The sequence below is a fragment of the Paroedura picta genome, chromosome 15 (assembly GCF_049243985.1).
Source record: "Paroedura picta isolate Pp20150507F chromosome 15, Ppicta_v3.0, whole genome shotgun sequence".
Lineage (NCBI taxonomy): Eukaryota > Metazoa > Chordata > Lepidosauria > Squamata > Gekkonidae > Paroedura > Paroedura picta.
The window spans coordinates 10,625,473-10,652,458 of NC_135383.1; the positions used below are offsets into that span (position 1 = coordinate 10,625,473).

The window sequence follows — 26,986 nt, forward strand, 5'->3', positions numbered from 1 at the left end:
GCTGGGAAAGAAGGCCAGTTGATGACCCAGCAGGGCCCATTTATTTATTTATTTATTTATTTATTTATTTATTTATTTATTATCTATATATTATATTTATATCCCGAAGATGAAACTCAAATTCTTTGGCCACCTCATGAGAAGGAAGGACTCCCTGGAGAAGAGCCTAATGCTGGGAGCGATCGAAGGCAAAAGAAGAAGGGGACGACAGAGAATGAGGTGGCTGGATGGAGTCACCGAAGCAGTCGGTGCGAGCTTAAATGGACTCCGGGGAATGGAAGAGGACAGGAAGGCCTGGAGGATCATTGTCCATGGGGTCGCGATGGGTCGGACACGACTTTGCAACTAACAACAACAACAACATATTTATATACTGCCCTCCCCAGAGGCTCAGGGGTAGTTTGATGCGAGGAAGAAGGCACCGTCTCCTGTCTTTTCCGAGCACTGCAATGGATTAGAGTTGTAATTTGGTAGTCTGGCAGATGCAGGAATATGAGGCTGAGGAGAGTGCCCCAGAGCATGGGCAGAATGCTTCCGCCTTCTCCTTCCTCTGGGAGTACCCAAGCGGTAGTAACAAAGAGAGTCTCCAAGGCTGAGTACCTTCTTTGAGTCTTGCTGCAGCCGTGAACGAACATTGCCAACCTCAAGGTGCTGCCTGCAGTCCTCCTGAAATTACTGCTCATCTATCGACTACAGAGATCAATGCCTAGACCTCCCAGGAGGAAATGAGGGCGGTGGTGAGCGGACTGTATGGTACCACAGAGTCTAGAAGAAATGGAAGTCCTAGAGAGTGATATCCCATCTTGCCCTCCCCAAACTCCGCCCTCCTGAGGAAGTACCCTTAAAGCTCTGAATTTTCCAAGCTGGGATTGGCTCCTGTGCTGTCAATTTACCAGGTGTTTTTAGGCACGCCTCTCTCAACCTTCATTCTCTCTTCCAATAGGAGAAAACAGCTTTGGCCAACTGGCAGGGTTGTTGTAAAGGCTACTGATGCATTTGAAAGTCTGATCCTTAAAAACAGCAAGCTTTTCATGTCCAACTGTTGATGATGGACAGCTTCGTTTAGAGCTCGTACTGGTTGTAAACAGATCATGATTCAATGTCTTACCAGTGTTTTTTTTTGTTGTTGTTGGGGTCCACTGAGGAAGCATTCACAGGCGAAACACAGGACTTACTGGTTCCTCATTTGGATTTTGGAATTCCCAGCGGCATTCCTACAGCTTGTGAACATTTTGATGGATTGTTTGTGCTTTCAAAGCATTTGATAAAAGCTTCACCTTGTAATAATTCTTTTTGTGTTGTCTTTGCACAGTGGATTTTGTCCTTTTGTTTAAGGTCAGGGGGGAGCCAGAATGGCACAGGGGTTGAAAAGTTAAAGTAGGATGTGGGAGACTTGGGTTTGAATCCCTGCTCTGCTGAGGGAGCTTGCTGGATGACCTGGGCCAGTCCTGAGCTTTCAGTCTTGCCTACTGCACAGGATTGTTGTGAGGATAACTTAGGGCAGGTCGTGAGCCACTGTGAGTGGTAACTTTGGAACTCTCTGGATTTTTCTGCCGTCTGACTCAGAAGCCAAGACATTTCCTTAAAAATGTACCCTAAGCTGCCAGGTGTGTGCTATTGTTTCAATTAATTGTATTGATTTGGTTAAGAAAAGATTTTATCTCTTTCAAGTGTCCTTCTGTAAACACCCTCTGCTTTCCAAATCTCGAAAACGTACAACTTTATTTGGAATTTCAGAGGTATTTGAAGACAGAAATCAGTTTAGCGCTTTGGGCATTTGGAGGCCGGCTGCCCTAACGCCTCTGAGCAGACATGCATGCGGTGGGTGGATTTTTTTTTTGATGATGTCACAGTCTAATAGAATGACATCACAGCTTTGTGATCCTGCTAGGCTAGCGCAGAGCTCAGAGAACCCAGAAAAAGCCACTGCTATGCTTTTGGGGAAACGTACGGCTTTATGAAGGGCCAAGATCTCCTGCTTTTCAACCCTGAGCTGTTCTAGAGCAACCTTGCAGGAGAACTCCAGGGAGATGTCCAGGTCATGGGCTCTAATGAGAACAGCTCTGCAGGTAGAATGGGCCAACCGGCGAGCCAGCTGCCCCACAGCCACCCGTCCCAACGAGGCTACGACGGAAGCCCGTCTCCCCGGAAGCCTAGTGACCTTCCCAGGAGCAACTGGCCTCCCACCAGCGCTCACCAGTACCACCGAATGAGCCTGCAGCCCACCGGCCCCCCACCAAGAGGAAGCGCGGTCCCGAGAGCCACCTCGCCCCCGAGAGGAAGCGACAGCCGGCGAGGAAGTTCTCCCCCAAGAGGAAACGACAGCGGCCAACGAGGCTCGTCCCTGAGGGGAAACGAGGTCAGCCAGAGCGCCTCTTCCCGCAGAGGCAGCGAGGTCTCTCAGGGGGTTTCTTCCCAGAGGCAAGCCAGCGAGGTCTCCCAGAATCCTTCTCCCCAGAGAAGGAGTGAGGCCGCCCGAAGAGAGTCCGCCCCGCGAGGGGCCAACCTCCCTCAGGATGCCTCTTTCCGAAGAGGGAGCGAGTTGCCGCCGCCGTCCTCTCAAAGGCAACCCAGCAGCCTTTCGCGGCATGCCTCTCCGCCAAGGGGGAGCGACGTCCCTTCGAGCACGTCCTCCCGCCGGGAAAGCGAGTCCTCGAGGCAAGGGACCGGGCTGCCTCACGGTTTCCGAGAGAGCGACGGCCCCCCGCGAGGACGGCCGGGGGACCCCAACCTCTCGCCCCCGGGGGCTCTGGACTACCGGAGTGGAAGGTATTCCCTCATGCCAGGGCAGTTTTCCATGACCACCAGCCGGATGCTGCTGTCCATGCAGCAAGGCCTCAATTCCCAGCGGGAGGAGGTGGGCCAGAGAATCCGGACAGGGCCCGAAACGGCCCCGAGATTAGGGCGGTCCCCAGTGGAGGACAAGTTAATGTTGGGGCCCTCGCCTCAGAGTGACCCCCCTCCGCCGCCTGCCAAGCACTATACGAGGCCCATCGTCAACCCCAAGGACGAATCGACACAGACGGCTGACCCGAGGAAGGACTTCCCGCAAGCCCCCAGACTCTCCGTCCAGCTGGAACCCGGGCAGCACGATTTACCTCAGCCGGCGAAAAAACTCATCCGCAAACATGTCCTCAACCCAAAAGACGCATGCACTCAAACGGAGCCAGTTTATAGGCTGTCCATTATGAAAAGCGAACCTCCTCGGACAGAGGTGCCAACACCTGCCAGGTTGTCTGTCCCCTCCGAAGCCAGGGGGCCTGCCAAGACCTCCCACCCGCCCCCTGCCACCCTCAAGGTTTCTCCTCAGCCAGAGATCAAACCGAGGTACAAACCCGCTTTCCACCCAGATAGTGAGTCTGACTACAGGTGTGCCCTCCATGAGGCGATGGAAGCGACCCATAAGAATTTGCTCTCTACGCTGCCTCAGAGGGGGTCTCTGGCTACTGACAACGAACGGAGGAGGAGTTCCCTCCAAAGAGGGTCTGATCTGGCTCACGGGGGCTCCCTCCAAGCAGGGCCTCCTCTTAACCAGAGGGTTTCCCTTCAGAAAGAAAACTGGTCAGCCTACAAGCCTGCTTTCCACCCAGAAAGTGAATCGGAGTACCGGTGCCCTCTCCATCTAGAGATGGAGGCTACCTCCCCACGCGCCCTCCCCGTTGGGTCTGAAATTCCCCACAGAAGCTCACTCTCCCGGGAAACCAAAAAGCCTCCTGGGCTGAAGCAAGACTGTTTCCTCCAGCCTTGCCCTTTCTCAAGGAACGTGACCACCCAAACGGAGCTGTTCTCTTCGGCGTCCCCTTGCAGGGAAACCAAGCCAGTCGCCAGGCGTTCTCTTGACCCGAACGCAGATACGAGCCCCCGGGCCTCGCCGCGCATGGAGGTCACCTGGCCCCCTGGTCCAATGCCTCCAAGGTCGTTAGCTAAGTATGGGCCGCAGTCCCCTTGGTGGCCCTTACTCCAGGCGGATGCCCAAACTCCTGCGCCCCAAGAGATAAGCAGAAAGACCCCGAGCCCGTTTGTTCTCAACTGGATCAGTGAGCAGAACACCAGCCTGCCAGCCGCAGAAGGGATGTGGCAGAAGCCCAGCGACGCGACAACGCCGGAATGGATGCACGGCCGATCGAGCAGTCTGCCCCCTCTGGAAATCACGGGCCGCAAGTCCAGCTACCCACCAATCCCGGATGTGTCGGGGCGCCTGTCTACCAGCCCCCCGCAGCCTCCGGGAGAGATGGAAGGAAGGTCGCATTCTCCCGAGTCGGAGATGGCCTCGGATTCCTCGTGGATCGATATTCCCATTGTGTGTCCGGGTTTGCCCAAGTTGGAAGCACCTCCAGAACAGGTGCCCACAGCTGTGGATCCAGGGCAAGGGGGCCAGTGGCTAGAACGTGCTGGCCCCTCCCGCGAGGCAGAAGACATGGTCAAGTTATGGCGAGGGAAGTCGATTCCGAGGTTTAGTGCTTTTTTCGTGGGTATGTTTTGAGGATCTGCGTGGAGGCCGGGTGTCGCCCTGAGCGGGGGTGAGGCAAATGAGTAGGTGCACGGGGAGGGCTTGGTTCAAACGGAGTTCTCTGGGACCTTTTGCATGCAAGGCAGATGCTCTGCCCACTCAGCCATGGCTCTAGAGGTGGGAAGGACCACTGGCTTAGGGCTGGCTGAGATACTGGGGAATCCGTGAATGGATCTCCCTGAAATCTATTTTATGGGCAAGTAGCAGCTGCAAGGACTTGATAGGCTTTGGAAGAAAAAGAAGAATTGTTTTTTATATTCTGCTTTTCACTCCCCGAAGGAGTCTCAAAACGGCTTACAATCGCCTTCCTCTCCCTACAACAGACACCCTGTGAGCTAGAGGGGGCGAGAGAGCTTTCACAGGACTCCTCAGAACAGAGCTATCAGGACTGTGATGAGCTCAAGGTCACCCAGCTGGCTGCATGCGGAGGAGCAGGGAATCGGACCCAGCACGCCAGATTAGATGACGCTGCTCTTAACCACTACACCATGCTGGCACAGGTTTAATCCTGTCCCCTCCGTGACATTTCTCCAGTTCCAAACAGTTGTCTGGAGCTGCTGTATATCCTGTGTGTTTGTAAATACGTAAGCAATAGAAAGAGCTTATCTATTTCCCAAGTGGGTCATGTGGCTCCAAGAGTCATTTGAGACCAGGAAAATCACACGGGGGGGGACTGGTGTTATAGAATCATAGAGTTGGGAAGGGACCTCCAAGGTCATCTAGTCCAACCCCCTGCAGAATGCAGGAAATGGCCACAAGATGGCCAGAGCATTCTTTGTCCTGGCCCCCACCTGGTGGAATGAGCTCCCGGAGGCGATCAGGGCCCTGACAGAGCTAAAACAGTTCTGCAGGGCCTGCAAAAAGGAGCTCTTCCTCCAGGCACTTGGTTGAGACCAGACATAACCAACAAAGTCTGAAGGGTCCTTGCTCCCTCCCTCCCAGAACTCCACCAGAGCGCTCTGGACCTGTTTTCACTATTGCATTGTTTGCACTGTTACAATTATCAGTTCTTAGTATTTATGTTACGGTTATTTACATGTTATGGATTGTTCCATGTATTGTTTATACGTTTTATGTAAACCGCCTTGAGCTTCCGGGGGGAGGGGGCAGTATATAAATAGAATAAATAAATAAAGAGCCAAGCACCGACACAATCCCTTCTGTCCGCTTATTTACAATCTGCCTAAATTCATGGAATTAACATTTCTGTCAGATGGCTCTCTAGCCCCTGCTTAAAAACTTCCAAAGAAGGAGAACCTGCCACCTCCCGAAGAAGCTGAGGAACCACTCTAACTGTCAGGAACCAATTCCGGATGTAATTGTTGTTAACGATGATGATGATGATGATGATGATTAGCCGAAAATTCTTTTGAATTAATTTCATCCCCTTGGTTCTGGTCCGACCCTCTGGGCCACAGAACAGTACCCCTGCTCCAGTCTGAATAACCATCCCTTTTCTAGCGTCATTGAGGATCTTTTGGCTTGCCTTTTGAAGGCCTTAGGGAAAACTGTGTCGAGAGGGCTTGTCTATTGATGACTCCTCGCCCCGGTAGTTCAATGAAACATCCATGTCCAGAGGCATTCTGCCACCCACTACCCAGCGCTCTCTGTTGCACCTACTTTGTGAACACCCAATGAGCAACTGGCTGGAAACGGAACGGGGTCACAGCAGGCAAATGACCTGCGTTGTTGCTGCCTGGGGGGGTTGGAAGGGCTGCAGAGCGCAAAGCATGCTGGGACAGCCGACCGGACCAGGCTTGATCCGAAATCCAAAAGGCAATCCTCCCTTTTGCTCTTATAAAAAAAAAATCTCCCAAATTAATTCAGCAGCTGACCCTAGTGGTGCTATACCAGCCTCCTGGTATCTTGGGCAACCTCCTAAAATCTGGTTTTAAAACCTAATTATTTAGTTTTAAACTGTTTATCTATGTATCATTGTTTTATCTGATGTTACCCACCCTGAGTCTATAGAGAAGGGTGGGCTATTATTATTCTTGGAGGGCCAAGTGTGGGATGGGCCACAGCTAACAAGGAAAAGCTAAGCTGCTGGGTCATTGCTGTGTCTTTTTAGGGCCCAGATGGTGTCCCCTCCATTTTCAAGCTAAGGTCTGCTCCTTGGCTGTTTTGGCCCCTGCCCCGGTCCTGAGAATCCTGGCCAATACCTCGTGCAGACAACAGTGGCCTGGCTCCATTCCTGCTCCCACAGTGCCGCACTGCAGTTTCTCATGGGTCTCTCTGTCTCTCTGTCTCTCTGTCTTCGTTCCAGATGTCTCTGACGATATGTACACGGACGTTCTCTGGTGGCTTAAAGGTGGGTGTTTCCCTCTACGGAGAGTCCAGCAGGGGAGATTAAAAAGCAAGGGAGAAATATTCTGGGAGCTTTGCTCATCGTGGCACTGTTCCCCGGGCCATGTCTTTAAATTCTCCTTGGCTGGTGGCTTGTCTGGAAGAGCTCTTCCTGTTCTTGTTTCTTGCACTTACAAAACGTTTCATGCTGTGGAGTGCCGGGGGGAGGGGGGGGAGGAGACAGGATGAGTTTGAAGTCCAGCCAACCTGAGAGATTCCTTTATGCAACAGGGGAGCCAAACCTTGTTGTCATTTACTCCAAGCTGGAGTTATAAACCAGGTAAGACGTCGAGGCTTTTTGATGATCTCATTGTGGTTTGATTGACTGTCTATATATGCGGTGATGCTTCTCCAGGTGAACTTAGAGGGAGGAGGAGATTGTGTGAACTGTTTGTCGGCTTTTTACGGAGGATAGACACCTGAAGCGCTTGCTAACCGGGATGAGGTTAATCCAGCTGGCTCATTCTGCACACACTTGATAATGCCCTCTCAAAGCACTTTAGAAGTAGATTTTCCTGTTCTGTACAGGAAAACCCAGGTACGAACGCACATTGAAACTGCATTATCCAATGTGTGCAGAATGGGCCCAGATGTGCTTCCCAAGCATCTGGGTACTTACTCATAGGTCACACGTTAAATAGCCCTCAACATTTTAATTTGAATTTGCTGAGACATCTTTGCCTCCTTCTTGTTTGACCTTGTTAGCTGGATGGATGTCCCACAAGAAAATAATTTTAACCCCCCCCCCAAAAAAAATTACAGACACAAAAAAAACCCAGTTTTCACTGCTTGGAGGATTGTCAAGAGAGAAAGATTAGTTTATTGATTACTTAGCTGGTTTCTAAGTGAGGGGGCTAATGAATTAACCCAAACCTTGTGACTTAACAGACCGACCTCACTGTTTCTGGTGTGCAAATCTTCACTACACTCGAATGCACACAACCATCCTCTTTCTGCATAGCTGCTTATTAAAGACATCTCAAGTCCTGCCTTTCTCCCAAGCAGTTGGGACCCAAGGCGGGCAACAGATTAACAAACATAGACTTCACAAAAAAGTCCAGCTATTAAAGCTGCCCTCAGAACCTGATAAATGACACCCATGAAAAGCCCCTGCCCCTAAAAAAGTGACAGGTTCAAGCAGGTTCAAGGGAGGACAGGCTCAAGCAAGTTGAAGCAGGTTCAAGGGAGGAATTTCAGTTTTGCACTTGCAGGCTCTGACTTGGATGGCCCCGGCTAGAGCAGGTTTGTGAGATCTTGGAAGCTAAGCAGGGTGGGTTGGCTCCTTCCTGTAAGAAAGCCATGATAATCCAATGCATTAGGATGCATGCGTGGAGCTTGGTACTGGCATCTTCTGGTGGGACTTTCCAAGAACAGCTCTGGTGATTGGAGCTTCGGAGAGTAGCCTGAGCCCTCCCTTGTTAGAAGTTGCTTTTTTGGGGTGTGACTCTAACTGGTTTGCCTCTCTTTCTGATTCTTGCCTTCTGTTTGCTCCTCTCTCCGGCTTCATCCTCTCTGCGAACGGCTCTTCCCTTGGACCTCCCGCCTCCAGATGAAGAGGTAAGAGAAGCCCTCCGTGCAATGTGATCTTCAACATTTTAATGGTCGAAGTGACATACAAAGTGTTCTGGATCGGTTTTTCCCTTGCCTCCGCCTTCAAGGAGGTAAGGGCTATTCTCATCTCAGGGAAGGCATGGTGCATTACCAGATTTAAGCGAGAATATGTTCCGGCTCCATTTGTGGTTTTAAGACTGACTGACTGTTAGGGAGGTACATATCTTGTTTTTGGTTCCACTGGTTGGTTTACTTGTGTTATATTCATGATTACTCCCATTAAGATAGGGCTTGTTTTGTTTTAATTCACTCTTAATCCCTTCTGTTGCATGCGCTGCTTGACTTTGTTGATTGGAAAGCTCCAGTGTCAGTTTCATCTCTCTTGTGTTCTTCAAGCTAAAGTGCCAAAAACCACGGAGATTAGTGAATGGTCATTTTCATTCAATCATTTTTATTGTCACTCCAACAAATGCAACATGTAGGCATTTGGGGGCCGCATCTCCCCCTGTTTCTTAATGCATGCTATAGTTCCCCTTCCCCACAATATCATATTGCTAAATAGCACGCCCTGGGAAAGACAACTGTTGGAAAAATCTCTGTTCTCCAACCTCTGGTCTCTGTGGTTGGAAGGATTCGTTTTATTGTATTCTGAGTTTGGGGGTTGTGTGTATATATGTCAAAATTCCAGCAGGGCATTAGGAAATTGCCTACTTGGGTGAAGTGAATAAGGTTCTTATTTCCCTCTTCGGTCACAGATTCTTAGCAAGGTGGGCAGCTGAGCTGGGTCCATTCCACACATATAGGATAATGCACTTTCAGCACGCTTTTGCAGCTGTATTTTTCTGTGCGGAACAGGATAATCTACTTCAGAAGTGCATTGCAAGTGTGCAGAATGGGCCCAGGATGATCTAATAGCCCTGGGCGTGTTGTGGTCATGTGACAAACACATTAGTAAAGCATGTTAATCTGAGTTTATACTGTAGGTGGCACTGTTGAGTAAGCTATCAGTTTGGGATTCTGCAGAGGGTGGTTTGTCTGACTGGTATTTCGAGCACAATACAGCCGTTTCTCCCAAAGTGTTCAGCAGAGCATAAGACTTCACCCCCTAAAGCAGCCATTGTCTCCGGGGAAACGGATCTTGGTTGCCTGGAGATCAATTTACTGGGAGATCACTGGAGGGTTGTTACTCTAACCATACAAAGTGCTCCTTCCCTCCCAATTTGCCCCAAACTTCTCCATCAGCAAAACTTTTTAAAAATCCTTTAAAAATTGGCTGCACCCTTTTCCTGTGCGCCCCCAACTTCTCTCTGATCAGGAAAAGCCATTGTGTTTTGTAATCTGCTTGCTGGGGGACCAAATAGCTTTATTTCACTCGGAATCTTTGCTGGTAGATTTAAAGTTTGCTGTCCTTCCAACCGCTGCCTGTTTTGTGATTGACCGAGTGAACAGTTCGGTTCTATCGTGCTTCTAACCCGCCTTGAATCCTGTTGAGAAAGGAAGGCTTTTTGATGGAAATAAATAACGATCCCAAAAAGGTACGGACAGAATGGAGCAGGTGCACAGGAGAGCGATGAGGATGATCCGGGGCCTGGAGATTGAGCCCTCCAAGGCAAGGCTGATTTGGGACTGTTCAGTGTGGAGAAGAGGAGGTGGAGAGGAGACACGATGGCTCTCCTGAAGTATCTGAAAGGCTGTCACCAGAGGGCAGGAAGGGGTTCCTGTGGGCGGCAGAGGGCAGGACTTGCAATAATAGGTTTAAATTATAGGCGAAAAGGTACTGGCTGAATATTGTGAAGGTTTTCTTAACACTCTGAGTAGTTCAGCGGTGCAGTCCTCTGACCTCCCATTCTGCACACGTTGGATTATACACTTTCAGAGTCCTTTTGCGGCTGGATGTTCCTGTGCAGAACCGGACAATCTGCTTCCAAAGTGTATTGAAAGTGCATTATCTAACATGTGCAGAATGGCGTCCGATCTCAGAAGTGAAGCAGGGTTGGCCTGGCTAATATTTGGGTGGGCGACCTCCACGGAACACTAAGGGTCATGAGGTTGAGGCAAGCAATGGCAAATCACCTTGGAACGTCCCTTGCCTGGCTGCCAGACGATTCGAGGATCTCCTGGCTACTTGATACACGCCGTACAATAATTAATAATAATAATAATAAATAGAATTGGCTGCCTAGGGAGGGGGTGAGCTCCCCCTCACTGGCCGTCTTCAAGCAACGGCTGGACAGAGACTTCTTGCGGATGCTTTGGGCTGACCCTGCATTGAGCAGCGGGGTGGACTAGGCGGCCTGTCTGCCCCCTTCCATCTCTATGATTCTGAAATACATTTCTATGCCTGGCCAGTGAAAACGAGGGTTAAAAGGAAAGGCCAGAAGGGGCCATCCCCAGTTGCCCACATTCCTGGGCAAGAACTTTTCTACCCTACATTCTGGACCACAGCTAGGGCCAGGCTATCCCATCTTGGAGCAGTCTTTGAGAAGGAAACAGCAACCTTGGGAATCGGGCCAGTCCCCAAAATAAACGTGGCCTCCAAGGATAATTATAGCTCTCAGTGGGTAGCCTCTGGCCACAGCCTCCCCCCCTTCGCAGGAAGTGCTGCTTGAGAATCGCCCCGCCTGGGCCCTCTCAGCCCCTCCGAAGCTTTCAAATGCAAAGTCTGCCCATGGATTCCAAGACAGACCCCCCTCTTTGTCCTTCAGTGCAGCGAGGGGAAGGGAAACTCTTGAGCGGACAGCTGCAAAGCAACAGGGAAGCTCCGTCTGTGGGCCAGAATGATCCGATGCTGGCAGATGTGGGCTCCCCGATTTAATTTTTGCAAAATTCCTGAAATGCAGCCATTGGAGGGGGGCAGAGTTAATTTGCAAGGAAGAAGCGAACAGTGGGGGCTCTAATGCTTCCCTGGCTGTTTAGCCCTCATGTGACCTTTGCCCAGGCTGTTCCTCCTTCCAACAGGGCTACTTTTTGGCATCATGCCCTGGTTCCGGAAAAGGCTGTGGAGGCTTGGGAGGAAAAGATGGCAAGGGAAAGGACACCGTCCCCCTCTTGGAATTGAGTGGGGGAGCGGTTCTGCAACCCCCAGTCTGCAGGGGGTTGGACTCGATGACCTTGGAGGTCCCTTCCAACTCTAGGATTCTGTGAATTGGTTGCAGTGCAGAATGCATGCACACAGCTACTTTCTAAGCTCCTGGGCCTTGCATGAAGAACCTGATCCTTCCAATTTGGGTTCTGGACAGGATATTCTTCTGGCTGCTATGAGGCTTTTCTGCTTTGGCTACCAGACGATTATCTCCTTTGACAACTCTCACAAGTCAGCATGTCTTAACAGTGCAAAACGGGGGGGGGGGGTCTCCCCCTCGGGGTTTTTCCCTTTGTACTCCATGCTTGGGAACTGTTGCTGCAGGAAAAAAAACGCACAGGAGCTCCCGGAAGGTCTCCGAGGCTAATCCTCAGTAATCCTGACATTCATTGGACGCAGGACAGATTTAGCAATCCACAGCGGCCCTCCGCCTCTCAAGGGAACCTTCCCTGCGCCCTCTCTCAGATTTCGAGGGGTGGGAGCCCACAGGTTCCCAGGCAGGCTCCCACCTGCCTTTCTCATCTCTTGGGCTGGTCTTGCCGGTTTCCCTTGCAGTTCAAGAGAGAGGAGTCTGCAAGGCAGCTCAGGTTGTCCCGCAACCCCCCAGCCTGTTTGTGGGTTGTGAGAATTTGCTACGCTCCAGCTGCGAGGTGGCCAAAACCTTGTCATGCTCGTTTATGGGGACCTTTCTCATGTACTCCGCACATGCCCTGGGCTGCCACCTGCGCAAGTGGGCTTAGAGGATGCCGCGTTGCCCATGCCCAAGAGCGCTTCCTGCTGCAGAGAGGTAAAGCCACAGCGCCCATGCCCAAGTCTGTCCCGCACTGGGCACATGCCCAGGGGCGCTGAGCGTGCACGTCCGCCCTTGGCCCGTGCCCCCGCCGGCCCTGGCGCGCTCCCGACGCGGCTCCGTCCCGGGCTGCGGAGCCGGCTGCTCCCCCGCCCGCCCGTCCCTCCGCCGATCACATGAGCGCCCGGCCCGCCTGCCCGCAGCTTGGCTCGGCTGCTCTGTTCCGGCGCCGGCCTGGCAGAGCGAAGGAGAGCGAAGGAGCCTCGCCCGGGCGGAGGGAGCAGCGGCCAGGAGGAGACCCGCCGAGCCGAGCCGTGGCTGATGGTAAGGGGATGGATGGGCCGGCACCGGAGTCACTCCGGAGCCGGGGTCGGCCGGGCGCGCTCCGCGGGAGACGCGCGCCCTTCGCAGGGCGGCCGATGCGCCTGTGCGGGCTCGATGCGGCTACGCTGCCCCTGGCCAGCCCGCCGGAGCCGCCCGATGCTCCAGCCGCGGGGGCCGCGCAGGCTCTTGCCCGGGTTGGCCTGCAGAGGCCGCGCTGGGGCAGGAGGTGGCGGGCCGGCAGGGGGCGCAACGCTTCGCCCTCTCCCCTCTCCCCGGTTTTGCAGCGCCGGCAGGCGGCAGGCGTAGTCATTGCAAAGGAAAGAGACCCGGAGCATGTGCCGAGTGCCTTTCTTGGCACGGCCGTGGCCGCACGGGTGGGTGGAAAGGGAGCCAGAGGGGCTTCTGAGCCAGAAACTTATCTCTGTATGTGTGCGCGCGTGTGCTGTAACTCAGCTGGAAATGGCAAACCCCCCCCCCAAACCCCTGAAAATGTCAATCATGCTTAAAATTGCTTAATTTTAATTGAATGGGATTCTGTGCCAGGTGCTTGTTGAGAACTACCCGGGGTGACCCTGGCCTGGTGTGTCATTCACCACAGAGAGCTTACCTCTTTGGGTGCAATCGGATGCAATCATGTTCCACACGTCGGGAACATAAAACCACCACCATCAGTAACAGTCCAAAGATGCGCGGCAGCCTGGCGCACATTTCGTCGGGCTTTGAGTCTCTTGGAGCCCTCGACAGATCTTGGGAACTGAGCAGGTTTGGTTAGTTCTTGGATGGGGGGACCATCAATGTTCCCTAAGGCAGGGGTAGTCAACCTGTGGTCCTCCAGATGGTCATGGACTACAATTCCCATGAGCCCCTGCCAGCGTTTTCTGGCAGGGGCTCGTCTGAATTGTAGTCCATGAACATCTGGAGGACCACAGGTTGACTACCCCTGCCCTAAGTTATTACCCCCTGCTGAATGGGGCATTCTGAGCAAAATAGAACGGCCGCCCCCTTAAAATGGGCAATGGGCAGCGTTAAGGCCCTGTGTGACTCCAGAGCACTGCCAACCGAAACTGACCAATGGCGTGAAGATCCATTGCTTGTGATTGTATATAAATTGTCCCCCCCCCCGGGGTTTCTCAGTTCGGTTCTGCCTCTTGTCCCACCATGCCGATCTCACTCTTTTCCGTTGCTCCAGACAGATGAACGCTCTATCTCGATCTACCCCACAAGGTTGTTGTGTGGATGGCGCCCCCCGGCCAAGCTGCTTGCCCTGCCGCGACCCCTGTGAAAGGGGCGTTCGACCCCCAAAGGGGTCCCAACCCCCAGGCTGAGAAACACTGCTCTAGAGTCACCCTCATTCACTGTGCAGCTGGCTTTGTGACCTTGGGCTGGTCACAGTCCTGCTAGAGCTGTTCTCACAGGGCAGTTCTCTCAGAGGTCTCTCAGCTCCTCCTACCTCACAAGGTGTCTGTTGTGGGGAGGGGAAGGGAAGGCACTTTGAGACTCCTTTGGGTAGTGAAAAGCGGGGTGGAAAAAGCAAATTCTTCTTCAACTCTTCTATGTATTTGAAATCAGGCAGTCTGGTAGGACAGGAATTTCATGGTATCTTCTCTTCATGTGGTTGGATGAAGCAGCTCTTTGGAAGCCTTGCAGGATTCTGCTGCCTCTGTTTTTTTGTCACACACACCCTTGCAAAACATCACCCTTTTGTTCTTTGGATGAAATGTATTTTCTTAACCAGATGCTTTTGCTGTGCCCAGCAAGATTAACAAACCTCTCCTTTTGGCATCACGCAGAAGTTCCTGCCAGGTCGTCACATTTTTCTAATTCTCCCAAGGGAATGGCTCAAATGCTGAAATTCTGAGCAGAGGTGATCAGCCAGGCTTGGCTTTACTGAAATTTCCTTGCCAAAATAGTGATCCCTATCCCACCCCCCACCCCCCAAACTACAATGTTGGTGTGATTGCGCTTTCTAGGAAACCAAAGTCCCAGAATGGACAACTTCACCTTTAATATTATTTATTGAATTAAAGTTTAAGATTAATGGTGGGAATGAAAACTGAGAATTTTGCAATCAGACATTTTGGGCTAATGGAATTTGCATACCATCATACTTTTTTCAAAAAGCATATTGTCGGGGAAATGAGTCAGTGGGTTAAAAAAAATTAGAAAAAGGCTGCACAAACGGGTTGTGCTAATGCCAATTTTGTGCCCACTTGACCACACGGACAATCCACTTGTGGCAAGCTGCCCGTTAATGACCCATTCCTCTCTGGTCAAAATTTGGTTTTAGGCATGCCTTGGAAACAATTGAGATTGACTGGAGAAGACATCCTTGTTGTTAGAAAGTGCGGTTGATTTACAGAGACCCCCTTGGGCCAGTTTGGTGTAGTGGTTAGGAGTGTGGACTTCTAATCTGGCAAGCCGGGTTTGATTCCCCGCTCCTCCTCCACCTGCAGCCAGCTGGGTGACCTTGGGCTGTTCTGACCAAGCAGTAATATCAGGGCTCTCTCAGCCTCACAGGTTGTCTGTTATGGGGAGAGAAAGGGAAGGTGACTGTAGAGAAAAGCGGTAGAGAAAAGTGGCATATAAGAGCCAACTCTTCTTCAGTAATATCAGGGCTCTCTCAGCCTCACTTCCCTCACAGGGGGTCTGTTGTGGGGAGAGAAAAGGGAAGACAAATGTTAACCACCTCGAGACTCCTTCGGGTAGAGAAAAGCGGCATATAAGAACCAACTCTTATTGTTCTTCAAGGCAAGGGGCATACAGAGGTGGTTTTCCATGGCCTTTCTCTGTGTAGCAACCCTGGACTACCTTGCTGGTCTCCCTCCAGGTATTAAGCAGGGTGGACTCTTCTTGTTACCTGAGATCTGATGAGATCTGATGAGCTAGCCTGGGCTATCTAGGTTAGGACAAGAGATTCTTAATCCCTTTCATTGTTTCCCAAACTTTTGCATCTTTTTTTTTTGGGGGGGGTATTAACTCATATCTGGAGTGCTTCACTGTGAGGCTGCTTAAGAACAACCCTCCTTCCGAGGAGTCTGCCAACTGTGTTTCTGCCTGACCCCCTTCTGCTCAAGAGGGCATGTCACCCCGCTGTATCTCTCTGCGCTGCTGACCGTTTTCGAAGGGATGACAGAATTATTCACCTCCAGCAGGGGCTCTTCGGCTATTGAGAAGACCAAAGTGACAACTCGTGCAGAGATGCGGCGGTCAGCCTCAGGGCGGGAACTTTGGGCTCTCTTTCTCTGAATTGATTTCTTCTGGCACGCTAGCAGTTCTCTCGGGGGCCACAGTTTCGGGAATTATTCCTTCCATGGCTGTTGGTTGTGCCCTGAACTTTCAGTGATAGTGCCCCACTAGGAAAGACACGGTTTCTGGGGTAATGTCTTTGAAAGGTTTGCCTTTTCTAAGTCACTCACATGGTTTCGTACCCCTGGGTCCACGCAAATGGATCGGTGCTGAAAAAAAGGAAGGAGCCTCAAAGCGGCTTACATTCGCCTTCCCTTTCCCCACAACAGACACCCTGTGAGGGACGTGAGGCTGAGAGAGCCCTGAGATTACTGCAGAAGAAGAAGAGTTGGTTCTTATATGCCGCTTTTCTCTACCCGAAGGAGGCTCAAAGTGGTTTACAGTCGCCTTCCCTTTCCTCTCCCCACAACAGACACCCTGTGAGGGAGGTGAGGCTCAGAGAGCCCTGATATTACTGCAGAAGAAGAAGAGTTGGTTCTTATATGCCGCTTCTCTCTACCCGAAGGAGTCTCAAAGCGGCTTCCAATCACCTTCCCTTCCTCTCCCCACAACAGACACCCTGTGGGGTGGGTGAGGCTGAGAGAGCCCTGATATCACTGCTCGGTCAGAACAGCTTTATCAGTGCCATGGCGAGCCCAAGGTCACCCAGCTGGCTGCATGTGGGGGGAGCGAGGAATCAAACTCGGCTCGCCAGGTTAGAAATCCGCCATCCTACCCACGCCACCAAGCCGTCTCTCAAAGAGGGAGGGAAGTGCAAAATAGTGGGTTTAAAAGTCAATGGGAACGTGAGAAATAGCATCGAAGCCGAGCTCAAACATATGCGCAAAGGGGCAGTTTGCATCGGCGTTAATTGGCGGAAATGCAATCTCGCTCGACTTGCTGAGCTGATTCGTGCCAACACCTGCCGTTTGTGCCTGGAATCCACCGTCCTTAACGAGGGTTAATGAGAGAGCGAAATGTTTCCTGATGAATGCTAACCGGGGTGTTTTCACAACGGAGTCTCCCTTTGAAGTTTGTTTGTTGAATGATATTGACCTTCTGAGTGGCAACAGAGTGTAGCAGCCGGGCTGTAGACTGGGAAAGTGGATTGCAATGAGCCCAGAAGGAAGGACGGTTCACAACTGGGGAGCGATCCTTCGTGGCTCAAGCGGTGCATGAGGACATTCGTTAAACGGCAGGGGATGTAACCTGGGAGGGATGGCAGACTCTCGAGCAAGTAGGGACCAAGATGTTTAAGACTCTCCCCCCCCTTCCCCCGAGACCAAAGCTGACACCTTGATGCTCAGCTGCTGCTGGGAGACTGCAGAAAGTCTAAACCAGTGGTTCTCAACCTGGGGGTCGGGACCTTGGAAAGTGATGGTACAGGTGGACCACAACCAAATGCCTGGTGGAGGAGCTCCCTTTTGCAGGCCCTGCGGAACTGTTCAAGTTCCGTCTGGGCCCTGATGTCCTCTGGGGGCTTGTTCCACCAGGTGCATGGAATAGGTAGGCCATTCCATCTCGTATTGGGTTTTCCTCTTTTCCTGCTGCCTTAAACTTTTCCTAGCATTTCTGTCTTTCCCAGTGACTCTTGCCTTCTCCTAGGGTGACCGAGGTGGGTGGAATAGGCTGCCTAAGGAGGTGGTGAGCTCCCCCTCACTGGCAGTCTTCAAGCAAAGGTTGGATACACACTTTTCTTGGATGCTTTAGGATGCTTAGGGCTGATCCTGTGTTGAGCAGGGGGTTGGACTAGATGGCCTGTATGGCCCCTGCCAACTCTATGATTCTTTCTATGATTCTATAATGGGGCCAAACTTAAACCGTTTCAATTCCTTCGCTGTCAACCTTGAAGTTCCCCAGCAATCATTACTTTTTTTAACTTCTGGATGTTCAGCTATAATCCTGCACTGAGACTTTCTGCTTTAGCCTCCAGCAGGAGCTGTTTCAAGTCTTCCATTATTTTCTGCCTGTAATGTGGTGTGTCATCTGCATATTACAATGTTCCTTTATCAGCGGTTTTGGCTCCACCTTCCATCTAATCTCGCTTTCTTTCGGAGACGTTCTGCATATAGATCGAAGAGATTAGGGTGATAAAATACATCCTAGTCTGACATCTTTGCCAATAGGAAACCACTCTCTTTCTCCATGTTCCACCTGTTTTCTGGAATACATAATGTGTATCAAAATAGTCTGCTACCATGGTACGCACATTTTTTTTTTAAACCCGCCTTAGCGTTTCGTGATCCGCACGGTCGAAAGCTTTGTTGCCGTCTGGGTAACACAAGTTGACTTTCTTCCGAAATGGGATTGCAGGTTCAGATGTTTGTGGAGTCAAATGCTCATTCCACACGATGGATTATCTAGACGCACAAGCCTTTTCTTTCCTCTTCTCTTGGAGCCGGAAATGGCAGGCACAGAGTGGCTCTCCCCAGCCGCCATTTTGAAAACCCCCACATCATGGTAGCGTTGCCTTCGAGTTACCATGTTGTACCATAGTACAACAAGGTTGGGAAGCCTTGGCTGAAATACTTTGCTTCTCTTAATGCAGTCTTCAATAACATCGGCCTTTTGAGAAAGTGGCATCCTTTTCTGGCTCTTGCTTGGCTCGGGATGGACTGCAATCCCAGAATCCTTTGCACAGGTACAGTTGGCCAACCACATGTCACCCCTCCCATACCTATGCATTTGATTATTTTTGTCGAAACGCATGACTTGGTTTTGTTCACTGCTGAGTTTCATTTTCTTTGTTTCAGCCCATCGTTCCAGTACATCAAGGTCATTTGGAATTTCATTTCCATTTTCTAAAGGGTTAGGTGTCCCTCCCGCTTTTATCTCATCTGTGAATTTGATAAGGATTGCCTCCACACCTTCTTCTAAGTCACTGCTAAAAATAGTACCATAGAATCCTAGAGCTGGAAGGGGCCAGACAGGCCATCTTGTCCAACCCCCTGCTCAATGCAGGATCAGCCTAAAGCATCCAGGATAAGCATCTGTCCAGCCACTGCTTAGAATCCTGGAATTGGGAGGGCCATAGAGGTCATCCAGTCCAACCCCCTGCTCAGTGCAGGATCAGCCTAAAGCATCCTTCATTAAGATCTGTCCAGCTTTTGCTTGAAGACTACCTATGAGGGGGAGCTCACCACCTCTGTAGGCAGTCAATTCCATTGCTGAACTCCTTGCACTGTGACCCCCCCCCCCCGATATCTAGCCCATATCGTTCTACAAGTAGTTTAAACACATTACTCAAACGTTGAAGAGTACTAGGCCTTTCTTCCTGTCGCATCCCTGTGAGCAAGTGATTGAGTGCTGCATTCTAATTATGCCTTCTTAGGAATTCTCAGGCTCATGTGGTTAGGTTCTCTTGGAAGGAAGATGCTGGAACATCTTTGGACAGATCTGGTAGAGCTGGTGTGCATGCTTATCTGAGAAAGGTATCTATATTAAGGTTTTGGTCCTATGGAAAATATATGTTGTCAGTTGATTAACTGGCACATGATGAATCAACTCCGGGGCCTGTAACCAGTTGACGTTCCATCTAGCCATTCTGGCTCAACGAGTTTTGCGAGGCTCTTTGTTCCTTTATTAGTTCATTTGCCTGCAGGCTATGCCAGGAGAGCCCCAAATGAGAGATTATGGAGAGAAAGAATACCCACATCCGTAGCAGAAGGCAGCATACCGCTTGGGGTGTACAATTAGCATCTCTGTGCTCTTGTACGCAACTTGGCTACCCTTTATGGCTTAGTCCTTGGTGCCGAGAGAACTTTGCAAGACCTCAGCTTCTTCGCGAGTGAATTCAAGGCATCTCCAGAGCCTCACCCATCCAGGGAACAGGGTCTGCAGATATGGAGGATGTTTCCCAATCTGGAACTCCGGCATATATCGCTTGAGAAATTTTACGCTCCCTCCGAGCGGCACTCTGCACTTGCTCAAAGACATTCTGCTTTCGATGCCGGAGAGCCCTGTTTCGCACGCCGGGTTGGGGTCAGAGGTCTAGCCGAAATTAAAACTCCAGATTTCAGAGCAGGCCGAGCTGAAAGAATGGATTTTCCTCGGGGAGGCAGCCAGAGTGCTATCCTTCTGGCTCCCTCTGTGTCAAAACACTGGCCTGAGCGAATGCAGGAATGGTGGAGGGCGTGGTTATGCAAATATCAGTGGCTGTTCTGCCTCCCCTCCCCTTCCATCCTAGCTCCCTTTAATTTACAAGCCCTGTAGCAAAATATTCCATTTGCGGCTTAGTTCGGAGTGAGAAATGGCTTCGTACATCTCTGAGCCAGAGAACGAGGGGAAGGTACGGTATCGGAACTGGAGGGGTTGGGGTGGGAGGCTAGAGGCAAAGAAAGCTGGATTCTGGGGCAGCATTTGGTATTGTTAGACCCAAAGATAGATCCTACATTAGCAGGGAACTCCTTCTGTACATGGGGCCAATCCACTCCCTGTGCCCAGATCTTTACGGAGACAGAAGTGGTAGCAGCAACTCCATCGTCAGCTTTATCTGGAGTCTGGCTGCGGGAAGGGGGTGGTTGTTGGCTAGAGGTTACTGGTGGGGGTAAGGGCTGCTTCTGGCCATCTCTCTGAACAGCAACCCACTGGAGTGACCCGGCTGGGCTCTCCTAAACCTTTGCAAGTTGGAGAGATGAAGCTATTTGCAGCAGGTGTCCTTTTCTCCCCGCTGCCGGCTGGGCTGTCCCTCTTGGAGTTCCTTCCTCTGCCTTCTTGTCCTTAGGAGCCGGTTCAGAACCAATCTCTGGCCCCCAGGAAGCTCTCCAAAGGGAGTGCCGCACAAAGGAGCCTATTGAACGACACCGAGATAAATTCATGCCACAAAAGTCTAGTATATTTTGGGCCACAAACGGCTGGTTTTGGTATACAGCGTGGCACATCCCTTGGCCAGCTTCCAATTTTGGCTGGGCAATCCTAAACAGAGTTATACCCTTCTAAGCCCATTGAGCTGTGGCTCAACGGAAGAGCTTCTGCTTGGCGTGCCGAAGGTCCCAGGTTCAATCCCAGGCATCTCCAGTTAAAAAGGACCAGGCAGTTGGTGACGGGAAAGACCTGAGAACTGGGGTAGCTGTGCCAGAATGACCGTTTATGCACTGGAGGTTTCATGCTGGGCTGCAGGCTGGAGTTTTAGAAGTGGCAGGTTGCCCCTCCTCTTCCTGCACCCACATGGGAGAGCATTTGACCCCGTGCACCTCATCTGCCCACGATTTGTGTTCCTGCACGGGAACTGGGGCAGTGAAGTTCCCAATGCATAAACGGTCTATGAGTAGACAGCGTTGAATTTGGTGTCAGGCAGCTTCATGTGAATTCAAGTCTGCTTAGGCAGGTTTCTGACTAAACTGGGCTGCGATCTGTGGTGGGTGACAGTGGACTCAAAGGCCCAGGGACTCATTTTTGCAGCAAGTTAACGTACTTTGAGATTCTTTAAAAAATCTGTTCTTCTCCTGGCCAGCCTCGGTAGCAAGGGATGAAACTGCTCAGGTTATAAATGCCATGAGCGAGTGCCGATTTCTTGAGGACTGTTTTTTGGCCCCGTGACCTTTGCTTAAGCCCCAATGCCTGCAAAGATGTCTCGAATGATCATTGCATGTTCAGAAGCATCCTTGCCATTGGCAGATGCAGACACGGGGTAGATGCAGGCATGGCCAAAATTTGTCAAATGCTGACGGATGCAAATCTCAGAGGAATTTCATGAATATCCACAAACAGATCTCTCTTCCCCTTTTTTGAACCACTGGAGGCTGAAAAAGACATGGGGGGGGGGCATGATGGATTGATCAAGATGCCCTGGAGTTTTCAGACACCAATGGCATTTGTTTGGGAGTGTCAGCACGAGCATGGCACATTTCACTTTCCTGTTCTCTGTATTTCACAGTCATCACTTACTTTATTGACTGCCCCCCCCCTTCATGCACCTCCTCAGTCCCATCCTGTCCACCAAGCAACAGAGAAAAGGAAGCTAGGGCCAGGGTTATTTATTCTAACAACCAAATCTGTCTGTGGGCTTCATTCACACACACGCCCTTTTGAAAATTCTGCATTTATAAAGTTGCCAGTGGGATTGTTCAGCCCCGTTCTTTTACAGTCGTCAACCCAGCTGAGAAACCTGATATACTTAGAGCAGGGTTTTTTTCTGGGTTTTCACGTGGCGCGTGAGCACAATTAAAACTGTGTTTCTGAGTTTGCCGTGTGCGTTAAGGGCATTTGAAGCCGATGCTTATTTCATAAGCACATTTCAGAGCTGCCATTCTGCGTTTTCCATGTGCAGAATCGTACAGTCACGTGCATGTGCGTGCAAACATGCAAATGCAGCCCCACATGTGCGGAGAGTGGGACTGATCTGAAGTCACCCTTGGGACATTTGGAGCATCCTTTTTGGGAAACAGGGTGTAAGACACTTGCATAATCTAAGAAGGGGTCACGCTTCCTTTCTTTGCTTTGAGCGATGGCTGCAGCTTGGTTAGCATCCAGGTGACTGGCCCAGACGCCTGGGAATCTCCCATGTGCTGATTCCCTGGAGCAGACAAAGGTGTTTTTATTTTCTGCTCTCAAGATTAGGGCTTGCTTGGACACTTTTCCTAAGTTGAGTGGAGCTGGATTCCAAGTAGACCTGTTTAGGATTGAACCGTTAGCACCTTATAGTGAAATCCTAGCAAGGTTACTGTAACCTAGGGCAGGCCTTCTCAATGAGGGTTTCGTGAAATCCTGGAGTTTCTTCAAGGTCCCGGAAAGGTTTCCTGAGTGGGTGAGGATTAATTAATTTTTAATACATTTTTAAAATCTGTTAATCACTTATTGGGATATAGGACCATATATGTCCATGTCAACCTGCTCCCAGCAAATGGCCAATGATGGGCCTGGAGGGGGTGGGAAGGGGAGGGGCCCCGGGTGGGCGTGTCCACAGCAAGGCTTCCCAACCACGTTCTGTACCATCACTCCATTTCTGGGGCTTCTCGAAGCCTGAAGGATGTTTCAGGGGTTTCTCAATGGTGAGATAGTTAAGAAAGGCTGGACTAGGGTCACTGCTTATGGTTAGTGAGGGAAGAGTACAGAGGAAACAGATATGAGCTCGAATGTCACGTGGGGTTTCACCGAGTCATTTTCTCTTAGCTTTGGTTTCCCAAAGAGAGCCAGTTTGGTGTAGTGGTTAGGAGTGCCGACTTCTAATCTGGCATGCTGGGTTCGATTCTGCGCTCCCCCACATGCAACCAGCTGGGTGACCTTGGGCTCGCCACGGCACTGATAAAACTGCTCTGACCGGGCAGTGATATCAGCGCTCTCTTAGCCTCACCCACCTCACAGGGTGTCTGTTGTGGGGAGAGGAAAGGGAAGGCGACTGTAAGCCGCTTTGAGCCTCCTTCGGGTAGGGAAAAGCGGCATATAAGAACCAACTCTTCTTCTTCTTCTTCTTCTTCCATCTCTGAGATGGAACTAGTGAGTTACTGTTGTTAATTTGCACCTCTTTATTTTTTAATTATTCATTATTCATAGTCTGTCCTTCTCACTTGGACTCAAGGCAGATCACAAAGAGCAATTCAGTCGACAGAGTGGGGTTACGCAGTAGAAACGCAAGAGGAATAGAGTTTTAGAACCCATCCGAAATGTAAAAAGAGAAGCCAACCCATGTCTCGCTGGCAGAACATCTGCTTGGCATGCAGAAGGTCCCGGAGGGCAATCAGCAGTTTCTTAGGTGGTAACTAAGGTTGCCAATCTCCAGGTGGTGGCTGGCGCTCCCAGAATTATAACAGGGGACAGAGATCAATTCCCCTGGAGAAAATGCCTACTTGGGAAGGTATGGTAAATAGACCCCATGTTATTAAACTTTTTCTGGGGCTCCCCAGGGTAACTCCAGTGCAGGGATTGGAAGTTTAGCTGCATGGCCTGGATTGGCCGTGCAAACGGCCATTTGTTCAACTCCCAGGCTAACAAGATTAGTCCAGAGGGGATTAGAGCGGGGCTGATCCCTCCTGGGAACAAGAGTCTCAGTGTGTTGGTTGTAGCATCAGAGAGCAGTGGGGTAACATGCAGCCGAATTCCCAAGCGCCGTGTCCCAAGCGCCGAATTCGAGAGCGCCAACCTTCTCGCTCCAATTTAACTTGCATTTGTAACTTGATTTTCTGGGTCTGACTGTTGTTCATCCCTTCCTTGTGCTGCTCTAAGTGGAAGGCGGTGGGTGGTGGTGGTGGTGGGAAGTAATAGAAGCAGACTGATTGGTACAGGACGTTTTTGAGCTGCGTAACCCAGTGCTCTGTCTCCGCCAGCAGCCAGGCAGAAGCATCAAGCTTCCCTGTTGCTCTCCCGTGTGGTATACTGCCTCTGAACTTGGATGTTCCATTTGTCATTGAAATGAATATCAGTAGGCCTGACTGGGGTGGCTCAGGTTAGCCAAGTTTTATCAGCTCTCGGAAGCTAAGCAGGGTCGGCCCTGTTCAGCACTTGGATGGGAGACCACCAAGGAAATTGAGGGTTTCTATGCAGAGACATACCATTGCAATTCTTCTATTGCCTCAAAAAACCCTACTGGGTTGCCAGAAGTCAGCTGCAACATGGTGGCATTTTCTGCCACGAGACCCCTTTCATCTGGCATAATTCTCTTCGTTGGGCATGGCTGGATTTCAGTGTCTTTGGAGGTGGTATTTGGAAGAGGAACGAATTTCGGTAACTGCGGGACGTTGGACTTTCTGAAGTGGTTAACAGCACAGTGACCCCTTCAAGGTTGGAGTTGCCAAAAGTGGCCAAGCGCACGGATGCGGGATGCGCCAATTACACAAACATAACGAGCCGTATTGATCCGGATGGGAAAGCAAAAGCCTTGCTCCAGATGGTGCACAGGGGCCGTGGGGGAGGGAGCCTCCATGACCCCGTTTCGGCCCTGCCCGGCCTCACGGCCACTGCTGTCGCTCTCCCCTAAGCCAGCATCAAAATGAGAGTGGCACCCAGTGGCAGAATGCAAAAAATAAGTAAGTCCCCATAGTTCCGTGCTAGACCTTGGCTTCTTTCCCACGGAGACTAAAGGCTGATCTTCCCTTAGGTTTCATCGTGTGAAAGATCCGGGGTTCCTGCCTAGGGGAGAGGTAAAAGGGGGCTGGGGCAGCTTCTTGTTTGCCTGCAGATGGTCTCAGAAGGTAGCCGTGTAGATCTGCAGTAGAGAAGCTAGACCGGAGAGCGCCTTAGAGTGCTGACCTGGAATAGCCCAGGGTAGCCCGATCTTGAACGATCTTGGAAACTAAGCAAGGTCAGCCTTGGTCAGCATTTGGATGGGAGAACATCCCGGAATCGAGGGTCGTGATGCCGAGCCAAGGATTGGCAAACCACCCCTGAACATCTCTTGCTTGGAAAAGTCCACTGGGAGTCACCATAAATCAGATGTGACTTGATGGTCAACAACGTTTGGGGGGTATCCGACGAAGGGAGCTTTGACTCTCAAAAACGAGTACCCCGAAAACCGTGCTGGCCTGTCAGGTGCTCCCGGACTCCAATCCAGCTGTTCTTTGTCTGAGTCTTTGGAGAGCTGCTGGATGTCAAAGGAGAGAATTGACTGGATCAGGCAGACCGAAGGTTTGATTGGATACAAGGCAGTTTTGTTTTATGGAGGGATCATAGCTCAGGGAAGGGCCCCTACCTTGATCACAAAGGGTCCCAAGCCTTTCCTTATCCTCTCTGGTTGAAAGCTCTCAAGTAGCTGAGGAAGAACATTCTCTGCCCATCCTTGGACAATTGCTGTCAGCCAGAGATGGCCCAGAGATCTGACATCTTCTGAGTAGCTGCGTAGTCACTGAGAGACTTTTGTCCTGAATCCCTTCCTTGCTAGGATCTGTTTCCCCCCCTATTCCATTTAGGTATGGAGATACCTGGAGACTTTGGGAGTGGAGCCTAGGGAGGATGGTGTTTGGGGAGGGGACGGATTTCAGTCTACCTTCCAAAGTGGCCATTTTATTCAGGGGAACTTACCTCTGTCACCTGGAGTTCAGTTGTAATTCCAGAAGACCTCCAGCCACCACCAAACATATAATAAAAGTTCCAAGTTTATTTTGTGGTAGTAAGAGTTTCAGTAAAGGCTTCCTTATTTTAACTTGCTTATCCAGAATTCCCTGACAACTAGCTTGTGAAGAATTAAACAGTTTCCGGTAACACTGCTTTCAAATCATAAATCTTCATCAGAGTTCCAATTATCTCTCATCTTGTGCTGCTGGCTGGCACGTGCTCCCTTCAAACTCTCTAGACGAGATACAGTTGCAATTCTGATGAAGATTTATGATTCGAAGGCAGTGTTACCGGAAACTGTTTAATTTTTTGATTAGCTAGTCGTAAGGGAGTCCTCGACAAGCTGACTAAAATAGGGAAGCCATTACTGAAGCACTTCCTGCCACAAAATAAACTTGGAACTTTGATTATACAATTGCCTCTCATGGTCTTCACGCTTAACTAGCACCTGGGGGTTGGTAACCCCAATTCCATTGTACAGCCCAGTGTAACAGCTGGGCAAATCTGAATGAAGGTTCGGGGCCTGGGAGGAATATATGAATCGATGGGAAACTGTGTGTGTAGACCAGGGGTAGTCAAACTGCGGCCCTCCAGATGTCCATGGACCACAATTCCCAGAAGCCCCTGCCAGCGAATGCTGGCAGGGGCTTCTGGGAATTGTAGTCCATGGACATCTGGAGGGCCGCAGTTTGACTACCCCTGGTGTAGACGAAAGGCCACTGCCTTAGGAACCAGTATGTTTGTCTTATACTGAATTAGGCCATTGGTCCTTCACGCTTGGTATTGTTTACCCCAATTGGCCTTGGCTTTCTGGAGCCTTCGGAGGCAGAGGGCATTTCCTGAACCTTGGCTGCCCGAGATGCTTTCTCTAGATGTGCTGACTGAAGCCTGGGCCATCCCCTTGCAAAGCAGACGCCCTTCCCCTGAGCCGTGGCCCATTTCTCATCACTGGCTTGCTAGCTTCTGTACTTCCTTTGCAGCCTGCCTTTCGGGCTGAAACTCAGGGCAAACGACACAGCGAAAAACAATGAGACCAGAGCAGCACACGAATACAACTCGCAGCGCTACGAAACTAGATCACAAAGTGAGAGGAGCTCACCATCCCAATAGCAGAAGGCAGAACAACAGAGCTGTAGAGTAAACACAACGAGCAGCCAAGCAAAACTGGATTACA

The 26,986-nt window shown here is 50.8% G+C and overlaps 1 protein-coding gene across 9 annotated transcripts in view; it reads left to right on the forward strand.

The window, feature by feature from the left end:
- Window positions 1-1,902: 1,902 nt before the first annotated feature.
- The window catches only part of SEPTIN4 (septin 4), a 42,950-nt gene continuing 17,866 nt past the window's right edge, over window positions 1,903-26,986 (forward strand). The window contains exons 1-3 of one of the 9 annotated variants that reach the window (XM_077311805.1): window positions 1,903-4,472; window positions 6,777-6,821; window positions 8,406-8,413. In XM_077311805.1, coding sequence (XP_077167920.1) covers window positions 2,042-4,472; window positions 6,777-6,821; window positions 8,406-8,413 — 2,484 coding nt within the window. In that variant the 5' untranslated portion in view covers window positions 1,903-2,041. Of the gene's footprint in view, window positions 4,473-6,776; window positions 6,822-8,405; window positions 8,518-12,089; window positions 12,277-12,321; window positions 12,604-19,886; window positions 20,117-26,986 lie in introns of those variants that run through there. The other 8 variants (XM_077311802.1, XM_077311800.1, XM_077311804.1 and 5 more) reach the window with 8 other exon arrangements.